At 52.3% G+C, this 15,144-nt stretch overlaps 1 protein-coding gene across 2 annotated transcripts in view; it reads left to right on the top strand.

Annotated features, from left to right (window-relative positions):
- Positions 1-14,940, top strand: part of RRP1 (ribosomal RNA processing 1) — a 45,887-nt gene extending 30,947 nt beyond the window's left edge. Inside the window, exon 13 of one of the 2 annotated variants that reach the window (XM_081139070.1) lies at positions 14,806-14,940. In XM_081139070.1, the coding sequence (XP_080995196.1) occupies positions 14,806-14,855 (50 nt within the window). In that variant the 3' untranslated portion in view covers positions 14,856-14,940. Of the gene's footprint in view, positions 1-847; positions 1,385-14,805 lie in introns of those variants that run through there. The other variant, XM_081139071.1, reaches the window with a different exon arrangement.
- The last annotated feature ends 204 nt before the right edge of the window (positions 14,941-15,144 follow it).

Genomic DNA, 15,144 nt, shown 5'->3' with positions numbered 1-15,144 from the left:
CAGCTGCTAAGTTCGGAAGCCTTCAGATAATACGAAGCGTGATGCTGTTTTAAACATTTATCAAGCATATGCGACAGGGGGTAGGGGCCGCTCGGAAGGAGGTACATTCTCTTCTTAATCTGATGATGTAAACAGTGCAGTGAGGTACCAGGTAATTTTCTGTATAACTCAGACCGAAAATAGTTTTGCAAATGCTACCTGTTGGGAAAGGCAGCCCCTACCGCAGTTACCTACAGCCAGCGAGGCAGCGTGAGAATGGACGGGGGGGCTGTAGCTCACCAGGAGACCAGGAGCCCCCGAGCTTGTGCTGCACTGACCGCCTCCTGCGGGAAGCAACCCCTTCCTGACAGCATCGGGCCTGAAGCCAAGCGGGTGGTGAGCCATCGAAGGTGAGCGTCAGGGAACCATTGGGTGCCCTGCCTTTCACTCACACCTGCTCCCCACCCTTCTCTACTGCACTCTAGTGAAGAACAGACTCCCCAGTGTCCACTGGCCTCTAGCTTTCAGCTGCGTTGGCCCAATGGGAGGCGCTGGCAGGAGTCTCGTGAACAGGGTCAGGGAGGAGTTGGAAGGTTTCTTTCCTGCTCTGCTTTGGAGGACTCTCTGGAGCTTCTGGGCCCCCTTTGGTCGGCTCTGGTGGGTTCTGTGGCAGCTTCTGGGCCCCAGGGCACCCACAGAATCCACCGAACCTGGAGTGGCTCCTGCTGACAGGAGCGTCTTCAAGTTCACCAGGTAGACCACGTCCTGGGCCTTCCTCCTCCCTCAGTCCCTGCAGCCCCAGGGTCACCAGCAACTCCTTCGCTGTGCTAATCTCTGGCTGGACTCACGTCCTTTGTTGAACTTTCAGCTTTTTCATCACATGTGGAACATTATCTGTGCTAACTTTACTGTTGAAAACCACCTCACACTGCTGATACTGAGGTGAACCTGCTGAACACAAATGACAATCACGGACAGTTTCGGCAGGTGTCCGGGGAGGTGGCGAGGACTTGATCTGGAAGAGAAAACGAGAGAGAGCAGGTTCACTGTAATGTTGAAATAGTTCTTGTGTGTTATTGATGAAGGGGACGCACTCTTTGGGTTTAGATATGTTGCATTTTGAGGCACATGCAGAGCATTTCCTTGGAGATATTAGACAAATTATGTTAACTTCTTAGCCTCTGTTTTCTCACCTATAAAATCGGAGTTGGGCGGTAATGATTTAATAAATAAGTCCTGGCCAGTGTTGCTCTGTTGCGCATAATCCCAAAAGGTCCCCGTTCCAAGTCCTGGTTAGAGCGCGTGCCCATGTTGCAGGTTTGGTCCCGGTTGGGGCGGGTACTGGAGGCAGGCAGTTGATGTTTTCCTCTCACAGCAGTGATCCTCTCTGTCTCCCTGTCCCTTCCTTTCTAAAAAAAAAAACATTTTAAAAAAAAAGAAAGAAAAAATTTGTACCCATATAGTGTTTGTGAGAAGCGTGTTCTCTAGTCATGGGCTGGCCGACTCAGCGTCCCATCTGGATGTCGGGTCCTTTCCTCGCACGGGAGAGGCCAAGTGTCTGTGGGACACCGCAGCCCCTCCTCGTATTGGTGTCTCTGAGCCTCCTGCCCTCATAGATCACAGGCGGGAAGGGGGATGAAACTGTTCTCAGCCACTGGGGGGGCGGGGTCCTAGGTCCGGGGCAGCCCCTGGCCTTACAGACAGGACCCACACCCAGTGTCTCTCTGCCTTTCTTCCAAGGACCCGCACAATAAATTCTTGCTGATTTCATTCCAGGAGAGAAACATGTTTTTGTCTTTAGATAAATGCATTTCCCTTCTGTTGGAGGGAGCCCAGTTCTGGGGAGCCACTGGCGTTCCTGCTTTCGCTCCCAGAACACAGCGCTGAGTTCTCACCGGGCCCCCCAGCGTGGGCCCCATCTTTCTGTAGTGGAGACACTTTTTCTATGTGCTGCTTTTGAAGCTTTTCATTCTGGTTTTGTGGTTGGTTGGTTTTCACATTTAGAAATGCTGTGGCTTTTAAAAATAATTTGTAATTACCCACGTGGTACAGAAACTTACTCTCCTTGTAAAAATTTAACAATAAAAATTTGCAGATCAGGGATCTCCTGGGTTGGCAGGTGCATCCACACGCTGGGGGTGGCTCCCCACCTCCATAGGAACAGACCCCACCTCAGGACCTCCAGACCTCACGTGTGCCTTCCATCTGGAGGGTTGTGTGTGTCCTTTGTAATAAGTGGGACACATGGAAGAAGAACCCAGCGATTACAGAGCAGCGTGGCCCCTTGGGGCTCACTTCCCTCCAGCCAGGCAGCACTCGGGGACACCTTTCCAGATGTTTTGTAGGTGGTGATATACAGATGGATGCAGCCAATGTACATGTGTGCTATGCAGGTAGAGCTTTTCCCCATAAATGGTGTCATGCACACGTCATTTGGATACTTGCTTTTTAAAAAAATTTACCTTTATTGTTCAAAGTATTACAGATATCACCCCTTCCCCCCCCATTGATTCCCTCCACCCTGCATCCGCCCCCCACCTCAGGCCCTTACCACACTATTGTCTGTGTCCACCGATTATGTATATATGCATATAAGTTCTTTGATTGATCTCTCCCCACCTGCTCCCCACCCCCACCTTCCCACTGAGATGCATCAGTCTGGTCCATGCTTCTATGTCTCTGGATCTGTTTTGTTCCTCAGTCTGTTTTGTTTATTAGATTCCACCCATGAGTGAGATCATGTAAAACTAAATCAGGAAGAATCAGAAAACCTGAATAGGCTAATAACAGGTGATGAAATCAAAGCAGCAATAAAACAACTCCCAGCAAACAAAGCCCTGGTCCGGATGCTTCATAGGGGAGCTTTCTAATTCTTTAAGTTGTAGGGTTAGAGCGTTCACTAAAACTTTTTCTTGCTTTTTGAGGTAGGCCTGCAGTGCTATGAACTTACCCTCTCAGGACAGCTTTCGCTGTGTCTCATAGATTTTGGGTAGTTGTGTGTTCATTTTCATTTGTTTCCACGAAGTTTTTGATCTCTTTCTTGATCTTATTGGTAACTCATTCATTGTTTAATAACATGCTATTTAGCCTCCATGTGTTTGAATGTTTTGGAGTGTTTTTACTGTAGTTGATTTCTAATTTCATGCCCTTGTGATATGAGATGCTTGATATGATTTTAATCTTTTTGAACTTGTAGAGACTGGTTTTGTGTCCTAACATGTGGTCTGTCTTTGAGAATGACCCATGTGCACTTGAGAGGAATGTGTATTCTGCAGCTTTGGGGTGAAATGTTCTGTAAATATCAATTAAATTCATCTGATCTAGTGTGCCATTTAGTCACTGTTTCTGTGTTGACTTTCTGTCTGAAAGATCTATCCAGTGAAGTCAGTGGGGTGTTAAAGTCCCCAACTATGACTGTATTGCTGTTGATCCCTTAAAGTGCTTAGGCTATTATTGATAGGTCCTTATTTATTGCCATTTTAATTCTTTATGCCTATGTCTCTCTCTCTATTTCTTCTTATTATTACAGCCGTCCCTTTAACATTTCCTGCAATGCTGGTTTGGTGGTGATAAACTCCTTTAGCCTTTTTTTTTGTCTGGAAATATCATCTATTTTGAATGATATTCTTGCTGGATAGAGTAGTCTTGGTGTCAGATCCTTGCTTTTCATTACCTTGAATACTTCCTGCCATTCCCTTCTGGCCTATAGAGTTTCTGATGAGAAGTCAGCTGACAGCCTTATGGGAGCTCCTTTGTAGGTAACAGATTGCTTTTCTCTTGCTGCCTTTAATATTCTTTGTCTTGAATTCTTGGCATTTTAATTATGATGTGTCTGGGCGTGGGCCTCTTTGGGTTCTTCTTGCTTGGGACTCTCTGTGCCTCCTGAACTTGTGTGACTTTTTCTTTGACCAGGTTAGGGAAGTTTTCTGCCATTATTTCTTCAAACAGGTTCTCTAACCCTTGCTTACTTTCGACCTCCTCTGGCATTCCTATGATGTGAATATTGTTACCTTTTATGTTGTTCCACAGCCCCTTAGACTGTCCTCCTTCCTGGTTTTTTAATTGTCCTTTCTTTTTGGATCTCTGACTGTGATTTTTTTCTACTCTGCCTTCTAATTCACTGATCTGATCCTCAGCTTCCTCTAATCTTCTGTTTATTCCTTTCAGTGTATTCTTTATTTCTGCTATGTCATTCTTAATTTCCTTTACAGTTTCTGTATCTTTTTTCATGCTGTTGAGCATCCTTACAATCAGTATTCTGAACTCTATATCTGAGGGATTGCTTATCTCTGTTTCATTTAGCTCTTTTTCTGGAGACTTCTCTTGTTCTTTCATTTGGGGCTTGTTTTTTTGTCTCCCCATTTTGGCTGCCTTTTTGGGTTTGTTTCTATGTGTTAGGTAGGCCTGCTAGGACTCTCAGCCCAGGTCCAGAAGCAGATTAGGCAAAGACTCAAGCATTCTGGAGTCTGCTTCTGCCTGCAGGCTGATTAATCTGATTCTCTTAATGAGCCTCAGGCTCTAGAAACTCCACAGGATGGGGTGGCTGATTGTTATCAGTCTCTTAATGAGCCTCAGGCTAAGAAACTCCACAGTGTAGGGTGAGAGGTTTTCTAGCAGGGTGGGGCAATTGCTTCCTCCTCAGGCAAAAGCTTCTTGGAAGGTAAATGTCTGCCTCTGCAGTGTGGGGGAATGACTCGGCCCAGGAATCCAGAGGGGTGCCCTTTGAGCTCTATGTCCAGAGCCCACAGCCCTAGGTTCTCCTCACACAGCTCCAGGCCACTCTGCCCTCCCTCTGCTGGAGCCCAAGGTGAATGGCTGCACAGGAAACTTTGTGTTGGCTCTTTAAGAGGGGGCCTGCATTTCCAGACGTCTCACCCTGGCAGAGAGAAACCCAGCTGCTTTTCGCAGCCAGATGTTCTGTGGATACCTTTCCAGTTCTGGTGCTCTGTGCTGGGGAGGCCAGCCTGGGGTTTAGGCACCAGAGTCCTCAGTGGGAACCCCCACAGCTGAGATACCCCTCTGGACCTTCAGCTGCTGCCTGTGGGAGCCCAGCCAGCCCTCTCGCCTCCATACTTCCTATCAGTCTCTGTGCAGTCTCCACTTTTCCTCCTTGGTTATGAGGGTGCTCTCCAGCTCGTCTTCAGTTGCAGTTGATGATTCAGGATGATATATATATATATCTTTATTGATTTCAGAGAGAGGAAAGGAGAGGGGGAGAGAGATAGAAACATCAATGATGAGAGAGTCATTGATCGGCTGCCTCCTGCACCCCCCCGACTGGGGAATCAAGCCCGCAACCTGGGCCTGTGCCCTGACCGGGAATTGAACCCCGATCTCCTGGATCCTAGGTCGATGCTCAACTGCTGAGCCACGCCTGGCTGGGCTCTATATTTTAGTTGTCATTCCAGTTTCATCCTGGGAGAGTGTCAGTGTAGCTTCCACTCAGTCCACCACCATCTTTAATCTCCTAATCCAAAGGTTTTTAACTTGGAGTTTACAGATGGGCTTTAGGGAGTTACCAAACCCTTGAGGTTATGTGTAAAATGTGGTGTTTTCTGTGTATATGTACTTTCCTGAGAAGGACCAAAGCTTTTACCAGTCTGTCAAACATATTTGTGACTCCGCAAAAACGAAAAGCACAGATCTAAGCTCTCTCTCTGCTGTGACCCATGGCTGGTCTTTTGCTAAGGATGGGCCATTGTCGTCACAATGAAAGAGGCTGGATACTTGCTTTTTGTACTAACTCCATGCCTTGGAAATATTTCGAAATATCAAATAACAAATGATGTTTGGCTCGGCCAGTGTGGCTCAGTGGGTTGAGCATCGCCCTGTGCAGCAAGAGGTCACAGGTTTGATTCTCAGTCAGGGCACGTGCCCAGGCTGCGGGCGCAATCCCCAGTAGGGGGTGTGCAGGAAGCAGCCTGTTGATGATGTTTCTCTCTCATCAATGTTTCTACCTCTCTGTCCCTCTCCCTTCCTCTCTGTAAAAGTAAATAAAAACATAGTGTAAAAAATGATGTTTGAAGTGATGCCAACAGGCTTAATCCAGCGCCCTGGGCCGCCCCCCACCACCACTGCCCCCTTCTTCGTTAACATCTATGCATGGTCTCTGGGGGGCGATACTGTTTTGTTTGTTGCCCTGCGTGCATTCCTGTGGGGTTTTCCTCTCCGAGGACCAGAATTGTGCCTCAATCCAGTAGCTATCCTTGAATCTAAAAGAAACGTTTGGTCACAACAAGCTTCAGGAACAAGATGACACAGTTAAACTCATGGCTGAACTCAAAGGGCCTCTCTGGTTCCTGAGGAATGACCGTCCCCATCTGGCCTTGTGTTGTTTTCCTCCCAGGGTCCTGGAATCCTGTGTCGCAGGGTGAGGCCAGCTGGCAGTGTCTGCCCAGATAACCTGTGTCTGAGGGTGACTCAGGACACTCACATTCAGGGGATTTGAATGTACTCTTGGGGTGTGAGGCATGAGCACATAGGCAGTGCCCATAGAGTTACATTCAGGCAGGGACCTGGGGGCTGGAGTCGGAGACTTGAGGGGTGTGGATGGCCTCCGGGAATGCCAGACACAGGGCAGGGGGCTGTCCGGACCCAGTGCCAGGGGGAGGGACAGGTAGGCCTCTCACCCCAGTGGGGATGGTGCCAGTTCCTGGTACTAACAGCGGGGGAGGTCCTCGGGGATGGAGTGGAGGAGGGTGCGGCCCAGTGGGGAGCCCTCGCTTTTCAGGGAAGCTCAGTGTAAAGGACGTGTCCTGAGAGGCTGCTGGCCGCTATGGGTTCGCGCCTGCTGTCTGCTGTGGGCGAGCGGTGGGCCTGGTACGCTGCGCCCCATCCAGCCCCTCCCCGCCGAACACGTTGCAGCCACTTGGCCAGGAATCTAGAACAGAGGAGCCTCGAGGGACCCTGTCTCTCGGGCCCGCAGCCCTGGGATTCGGTGTCACTTGTGTGTCTGTGGATGCCTGTGAGCAGCGGCGGCACCTGGGTAACAAAGCCAGGCCTGGGGCAGGGCCCTGACCATGCCACCCTACAGCTTGTCCGGTGTTGAACTGTGCCCCCAGAAAGATGTGACGGCTTGACTTCCAGACCAGTCACCGCAACCTGATTTGGAAACGGGGTTGCTGCCGATGACGTGATGAAGGTGAGGTCACGCTGGAGCAGGCGGGCCCTGATCCAGTGACTGATGACCTTGTGTGGAGGCTGAGTGATGACACAGACCCAGGGAGAGGCCATGTGACAACAGAGGCAGAGATGGGGTGATGTGGCCACAGTCAGGGACGTCTAGAGCCACCAGAAACTGGCCGAGTCAGGAGCCTCTCCAGGGGCAGGGCCCTGCTGCACCTCGATCCCAGCTCAGGAAACCGCTCTCGGACTCCTGGCCTCCAGACCCGTGAGAGGAGCAGGTTGGGGGTTCTGAGCCGCGCAGTATGTGGTGCTTTGTCGCAGCCGCCCCAGGACCCTCAGTTCACTTATCTCACGCAGGCGACTTCCCTGGCCTCTCCAGACCTTGTCCCCAATCCCCAAACATTCCTGGAAACAGAAGCCCCGAGTAGAATCCGGTCCTTCGGACCCGTCCACAGGTGCCCTGAACGCGCACACCCGGGGAGGCCTCTTCACTCTGGAAACAGTGAACCTGGAGCCCGGGTGCGCAGCCGCCTAGGAAAGGCGCCCGGGCCACCGCCGGGCCGGCTCCAGCGACTTCAGGAGTGAAGCTCGTGCGAGCAGATGTTAAACGGGCACCTGGAACCCTAGGCAGCTGAAGGCAGCGTGAACATAAATGCCGTTTCATATCGAGCTCCACGGTAAAATGAGATGGGCTCGCTCGCGGGGACGCAGCTCACAGGGATGCAGCTCACGGGGACACGTGCTTGCAGGGACGCAGCTCCCGGGGACGCAGCTCCCGGGGACACGTGTTCGCAGGGGGCTGCGCGCAGCTTCGTGGCAGGAATCCAGCGCAGGTAACCCCTGAATCAGGCACCAGCCCCGCAGGGCAGGCGGATGTGCTGTTAACCCGCTCACAGGAGAGCCAGTGGGGATGGGGTCAGAACACTCCCGGGCCGCGTGGGGATGGGGTCAGAACACTCCCGGGCCGGGCCGCGTGCCTGCGCAGAGCTGAGGGGCCGCATGTGTCCGCCCCCCGCCCCAGGCCCGGGCCCAGGACATGGGCCCTTTCTCTGTCGGCGGGGTGCTCCTCCTGCTCCGCCTGAGGACAGACACCCTAACTGAGCACCCACATCCATGTCTACAGCTCAGAAACACCAGACAGTCTCCACCCAACTGGTGTCGGCGGTTTTCTTGTTTCAGACCCAGTACAAGCTCAGGCAGTGTAACAGTGTTGATCGTCTTAGTATACAGATTATAAATATTTATAATTAGCATTTCAATTTCTGTGGGAAGATTGCCTCTAAATTGCTTGAAAATAGCCCTTGAGTATTTTAAACATTCCTGCAGCAATTTTATTTACTCCGTGGCTTGCAGTAAGCCGCACGCCCGCCCTGGGGCTTGGGCTTTGCTGGGCTTTTGAACAGTGGGGGAGGGGAGTTTTCATTGGCGAGAGCATTTTGGGGTCTCTCCATGGCCATTAGGTCACAGTGTGAGGAACACAAAGGGTGGGGTGATGAGAACACGTGGGTCCTGATCCTGCCCCTCTGCTGACCCCAGCATGCCGCCCGAGGGGCTGCTGGCAGAATCCTCGTCCTCCAGGGCCTGTCGCAGCATCGGGCCACGTGCAGGTGCTCAGTAAACATGCTCAGTGGAGAAAGGAGGGAACACACTGGGGTGGGGGGACATCGCCCACTGAGCACAGTGGAGGGAAAGCAGGCTGCCTGCCAAGCCGGTGGGCGGAGCCATTCAATGGGGCAGGAAACAGGTTTAGAGGGGACAGATGTCACCAGGTTGTTTGCTGGGCTGCCTAACAAAATACCACGGAACAGGAGGCTTCAACAGCAGACAGCTCTGGAGGCTGGATGTCCAAGATCAAGGTGTGGGCAGGGAGGTCCCCCTCAGGCCTCTCCTTGGTGTGTGGACACCCATCTTCTCCCTGTGTCCTCACAGGGTCGTCCCTCTGGGTGACTCTGTCCCAACTGCCTCTTTTTAGAAGGACAGTAACCATGTGGAAGCAGGGCCACCCCAATGACCTCACTCTAACTTTGTCACATTTGTAAAGGCCCCATCTCCAAAAACAGCCACCTTTTGATACACGGGGGGGTCAGAGCTTTCACATGAATTTTGAGGGCACAACTTGGGCCCAGCCGAGTCGTGTTAACATCTACAGGTGTGCCAGGGTCCCCACAGGAGGTGGTGGGCAGAGCTGGGGGTGAACTGGACATGGGCCCCACAAGGCCTTGGCCAACGCCTCCGGGAACTCTGGGTGGACACTGCCCATGAGGGTGTCCCAAGATGGGCTGATGGCTGGGCTCATCCCACTCCTCCAGTCCCCAGAAACGGCACCCAGTTCCTGAAACGGCGTGACCTCTGTGAGGCCGCTCTCTGTGGCGAGGCTGACCCCAGGCAGCCGATGGCCGTCTGCTTTGCAGACAGGAAGGAGCCCCGGGGCCAGTGCCCTCTTCTCCCTGCCTCTGAGGACTGCTTCGGGCCCAGATCTCCGTGAAGCCCGTTTGAGGCAACTAACCCGGAAGCCTGGCCACAGCAGCCCTCCTGTCCCCTCCCGGCCTCACTTTTCCCTCCCTGCAGCTGCAGATGGAATCTCCCCATTGAAAAGTTGTGCTCAAGCCTCCCTAGATCCTGCACTCCGGGACCTCCAGCCTGGAGAGCCTGGACCGCCAGGGTGAGGGGCTTCACCTGCCCCCAGCACAGGGTCACTGAAGGCTTCCGGGCGTGGAGGGATCTAGCCAGCCTGCACCTCGGGAAGGTGACTCCAGCCACAGCTCCAGGCTGGACACTGACAGGCTGAAGTGGAAGATGCAGGGAGACCCACGTGGCCATCACAGAATCTGAGATTGGAGTGATGGCAACAGGAGGGGACAGGGGCAGGGGTGGAGATGCCATGGAGGGAGGTGCCCTGTGATTTCTCATCTGAAACAGAACCAAAGACTGCATTTAACTTGGATCTTTTTCGAGCTGGGCTAATCAAGACGTAGTTTACCTGAAAATTACCTAAGGAATACATGTGCATTGCAAAAAATAAAAATGAGAGAGAGGGAGACTACACATGTTATGGGCTGAGTGTTTGGGGGGCTGTGTCACCCCCAAATGCATATGGTGAGGTCCTGTATTTAACATGTGTTGGGTGGGACTGTATTTGGAGATGGGGGGGTGTCTTTAAAGCAGTAACTAAGGTTAAATGAGGTCCTTGGGATGAGCCCTAATCCAACGTGACTGGTGTCCTTATAAGAGGAGATTAGGACACAGACACACACAGAGGGGAGAAAGCGCTGTCTACCTGCCAAGGAGAAAGGCTCAGAGGAACTGGCCCTGCCCACACCCTGATCTTACTTTGTGGGAGTGGGAGCCAACAAATGTCTGCTGTTCAGGCTGCCCAGCCTGTGGTACCTCTTACTGCAGCTCTAACAAGCCAATTTAAGATCAAGTTAGGAGAGGGCTCGTCCCTGCGGGCCCACCGCCCAGAGGTCTCCAGGGATGCTTGTGGCTGCACACGGGTGAAAGCGTGTTTGCACAGATGGGGGCAGGTGCCGTGCAGAGCTAGGTGCTGCTCGGGCTGGGGATGCGGCGCGGGCCAGGTGGGCACCGTTTTTATGGGGCGCCCGGTCTAGGACCCTGGCGGGGTCGCAGGATAGAAGACAGTTAACAGGAAACAAGCAGCTGACTCAGGTGCAAGGGCCCAGAGGACATGGAGGGATGATGCTGGGAGAGGCCGAGAGGGGGCAGGGCTGGAAGGCCCCGGGGGGGTAGCCCTGCTGGTGAGAGACCAGGGCCAGGGGTTCAGAGAAATCTCTAGAATGCCTTTCCCTGTGTGCATTCACCTGGTACTCCTGGAGAGCTTGAGGCAGGGAGGCAGCTCCATGCAGGAAACTGAGGCCCAGATCAGCAGGATGACCAGCTTCACCAGGGAGAACCCTGTCCCCCGCCTGAACGACCTGAGCCACAGCACATTCCAGGGTCCTCCTGGGATGACCTCCACCCTGTGTCCAGAGGCAAAACCCCAAGCCCTCCCTGGCCCCAAGGAAAAGAGGAGCCGGGGATTTATTTTGCAACTACAAGGTTCACAGTCTTCAGCCCATCCCGAGGCTAACGGATCAGGTTTCTTTTTTGTTTTGTTTGGTTTTTTTCCTGGTGTAATGAGGTGAACCAGCCAGATGAGAACTGAAACTGAAAGGAAAGACCCTAGCGCCTGTCTCCTAAACTGTGGGAGGAGTGACTTTGAGCTTTTTGTTAACGCCCCGGGGGTGGGGTGGGGTGGGGGTGGGTGGGTAGACCAGTTTTTTACCTTGGCCAGAGCAAGCCTCGTGCAGTCCAAGGGCACTTATCCACACCCCTCTTTTTTCCAGAAACAGCTCTTCTGTTATTCTGAGTATTTGGATTTTATATATTTTATTCCCAGTCAAATCATATCAGGATCTTGAGCCTAAATCTCCATGCCTGAGGCATTTAATAGCCTCCCCCAAAGCTATCGAGCACCTCCTCCCCTTCATGCTAACCGCCAGGTTGTTGTTTTTCCGGAAGCATTTCCTTGTTCCCACTAAAACAGTCCTGAGTGACTCCTTTCTCTGTTTCTTGGGACTCAGATGGCACTGTGGGCCTGTGGGATGGGGCCCCTTTTCCCACGTGCATTAGTGATACCAAGTCTGAACAGGTGCACTTTAGAAACAGCATGTAGTTGTTTTTTTTTAATCCCAGAGAACATCTGAAAAACAATTTGTGCGAAGAAAAAATTTTGCTTGCTTGCATGAGTGCGTGTGTGAGGTGGGGGTGGGCGTGGCAGGGAGACTTCCCTTTGACAGGTCACACTTACTGCGAGTGCCCAGCCCACTGGCCCTGTGGACGAGAGCCTGCCCAGGGCAGCGGCTCCCACCTTTAGGAGGGGCCTCCAGCTCTTCAGTGATGTAGAGACCCACAGCCTCAGGTCAGGAGCCGCTGCAGAGCTGGGGCAAAGTCCCCGCGGGGTGGAGTGGGGGCTGGTCAGGCAGCATTTCTAAGTGGGCTGCAGCGGGGCGGGGTAGGTCTCTTTTGCAGGCCCCCGTGTCTGGTGGCGGCCTCCGGGGGGTGCGTACCAAGCAGGGTGCAAGGGGCTTGGGGGGGGGGGCGCTGTAACACTGTGGGAGATAAAGGGGGTGGGACTGGGTAGGTGAAGCCTCAGGCCTCCATGCAGCTGGCCTGGGCTCAGAGCAAAGGTTGCCTGTTAAGGGTGTCTGGTCCCAGTACCCCGTCTGCTCCAATTGGCTGGGGCTGCCTGGAGCGGGGGGCCTCAGGCAGCACCCCAGAGCTCTGTTCTGGCCTCTGTGTCTCTGCCATCAGCCTGCCCTCTGGCATCCCCAATTCTTCTGTGGGACTCACTTAAAGGGATGCAGATGATGGCCCATGGCTAACAGCTCAGTGGCTCTGCTTGAAGCAGGCCCTGTGCTCAGGTTGCAGGCTCTGTCCCCACAACGTGACAACTGCCTACAGCAGTTACTGTCTGCGGGGCACTGGCGATGGGTAACGCATCTGCCCTCACAGCCAGTGCAAGGGGAGTCAGGTCCAAACCAGGGCCTTATCCCTGCACACAGGGCTTCCCGCACCTGGATACCTGCCTCGAGGGGCACTGGCTTCGGCTCTGTGACTTTGACTCTGACCTTCAGGCTGCTCAGGCCCGGCTCCTCTCTCGTCCCCTGCGGACATCGTTGTATTCTCAGCTGACACGGCTGAAAGAGACCTCTCAACAGCCCCCTTGAGGGCGGGCTCTCAGCGTATCCTAGGGCCTCCAGTCTCCACCGCAAAGCCTCCTTTTATTATTTTGGCTTTTGTAGAAGCCTATGTTTAAGATAATTTTTCTCCTGAAAAAATTGCATTTATCATTGCTTTCCTGTTATGTGTTCATCAAAAGCACAAGCATCTGTCCATCTGAGATGAGTGTTAAGGCACTGGACTAGTAACTCTCCAGCCAAGTTGTTATCTTCACTTACGGTGTATTTTTACATCCTGGGTAAATGTAAAGTTGGCCTTAGACTGTTACAAATGCCCAAAGTAGCCCCAGAGCCGTGGCTCTTGTGGCCTACTCTTGGGGATCAGGGAAATGCCGGGTAGGAACCTCCTTGTTTTATGGAAAAGGAAACTAAGACCCGAAGGGGTAATGACCTTGTCCAAGGTCATAGGCCAGCTGGCTCTAAGTCCCCTGGGCAGTGGTAACGGCCTGATGTCTGCGTCCAGCTGCCCCGGGAAGCCTTCCCTGGGGTGGCCCACCAGCCAGCTGTCCTCTCCCAGGACCGGCCCAGAGCCCACAACTTTGTCCATGCACCTGAATGTGCCTTGCCGGGGGAGGGGGGGGGGAGACACACAAGTTCTCCAGTGAGAGTCTCAGATCTAGAAAACCTAATGTGGGTTTGGAGGTGGGCACCTGTCTGCCATTTGACCTTGGGATCACCTCTGGGGCTCTGGCTTACTTATCTGTGAAATGGGATCCCAGCAAGTTTCTTCTAAGAATTAGAAGTCATGAACCGGCATCCCTCCCCCCGGGCGCAGGCCACACTTACGGTGGGTACTTAAGTGCCGTTTCCTTCTCATTCGTGGCGGAGATCCCCTCACCCTACAAATCTCTGCCACATAACATTAGGCAAGAACTGTCCTTCCCCCATTTTAACTTAGGCAGCTGGGGGCCCCACTTCCTCTCCTCACAAGGCAGCCTCAATCACTAACGGGGTCAGGAGAAGCTCCGGCCCTGTGGCCGAGTCAGGGGGCTCTGGTGGGAAAGATAGGCAGCTTTACTGTGCCTCAGTTTCCACAAATGTAAAATGGAGGCCTGCAGTCTCTACCCATAGCCTTGTTTTCATAAGTAGGTGAAATGAGCTCATATAATAGACTCTCAACAAGCCTGAACAATGACCACGTTTCCCATCAGTCTGAGCACTGAAGGGCCCAGCCAGCAGCTAAGGGCTGGTTGGCGGATTTCCAAGTTCCATTTAAGTGTTTACTCTGTTCTTAATGTTCAGATGAGCTTTTCCAGAGACAAATTCCTGTTCAGCCCAGGTGTGAGTGGTCATAGATTCTAACTGAATATAGATTAGCTCGTACTGATGATGCTTGAAGCTGTTGAGACCAATGCAGTGTTTTTTTGCTGATACAAAGCCCAAAGTAACTATTAAGGGGCCATCAAATATCTAAAGGATGGGGGGAGCATTTTAACTAGTTTTTAACAAATAATTATAAAAATGTGTGCATATGAACATCACCACCTAGCTTACAGTCAAGATTTCCTGCCCTGGCCGGCTTGGCTCAGTGGTTAGAGCATCAGACCACAGACTGAAGGGCCCCAGGTTTGATTCTGGCCAAGGGCACGTACCTGGGCTGGAGGCTCGATCCCTGGCCCCGGTCGGGGCGTGTGTGGGAGGCGACCATCGATGTCTCTCTCTCACATCAATGTTCCTCTCTCACTGTCTCAGAAAAGCAATGGAAAATACATCCTCGGGTTGGGATTAAAAAAAAAAAAAAAAGATTTCCTTACCCTGCCCAGGCAGGAACACAGTGGTGGGGGCAGGGTTTATCCTTCCTGGAGTTTTCTGGACATGTAAATGCATATATTGCTTTTTAATACAGAAAAGGGATAATTGTGTACTGTTGTTCCATGTCTTCTCTTTATCAGAATGTATAGGATTACCACATTAAATTTTTCTAGTGTTTTATTCATTTATTTTTGTTGTTTATTGATTTTAGAGAGGAAGGGAGAGGGAAAGAGAAACATCGATGTGAGAAACATCCATTGACTTCCTCCCGCTCGCCACCTACTGGATCGGGTGGAGCCAGCAACACGGGCGTGTGCCCTGACCAGGAATCAAACTGGCGACCTCTGGATGCAGGGACGACACTCAACCCGTGGAGCCACACCGCCAGGGCTAAGTCTTTATAGTGTTTTAAATTAAAAATATTATTAAATGACTTTTTAAAAAAGAATCTCTTACCTTTTTTTTCCTTTCTTTTTTCTTTAGAGAGAGTGAGAGGGAGGGAGGGAAGGGGAGAGAGGGAGGGAGAGAGAGAAACATCGATGTGAGAGAA

The sequence above is a fragment of the Miniopterus schreibersii genome, assembly GCF_964146895.1.
Source record: "Miniopterus schreibersii genome assembly, chromosome: 5".
Taxonomy (NCBI): domain Eukaryota; kingdom Metazoa; phylum Chordata; class Mammalia; order Chiroptera; family Miniopteridae; genus Miniopterus; species Miniopterus schreibersii.
The sequence above is the reverse complement of the archived record's forward strand: the minus strand, read 5'-3'. Positions and strand labels throughout refer to the sequence as shown.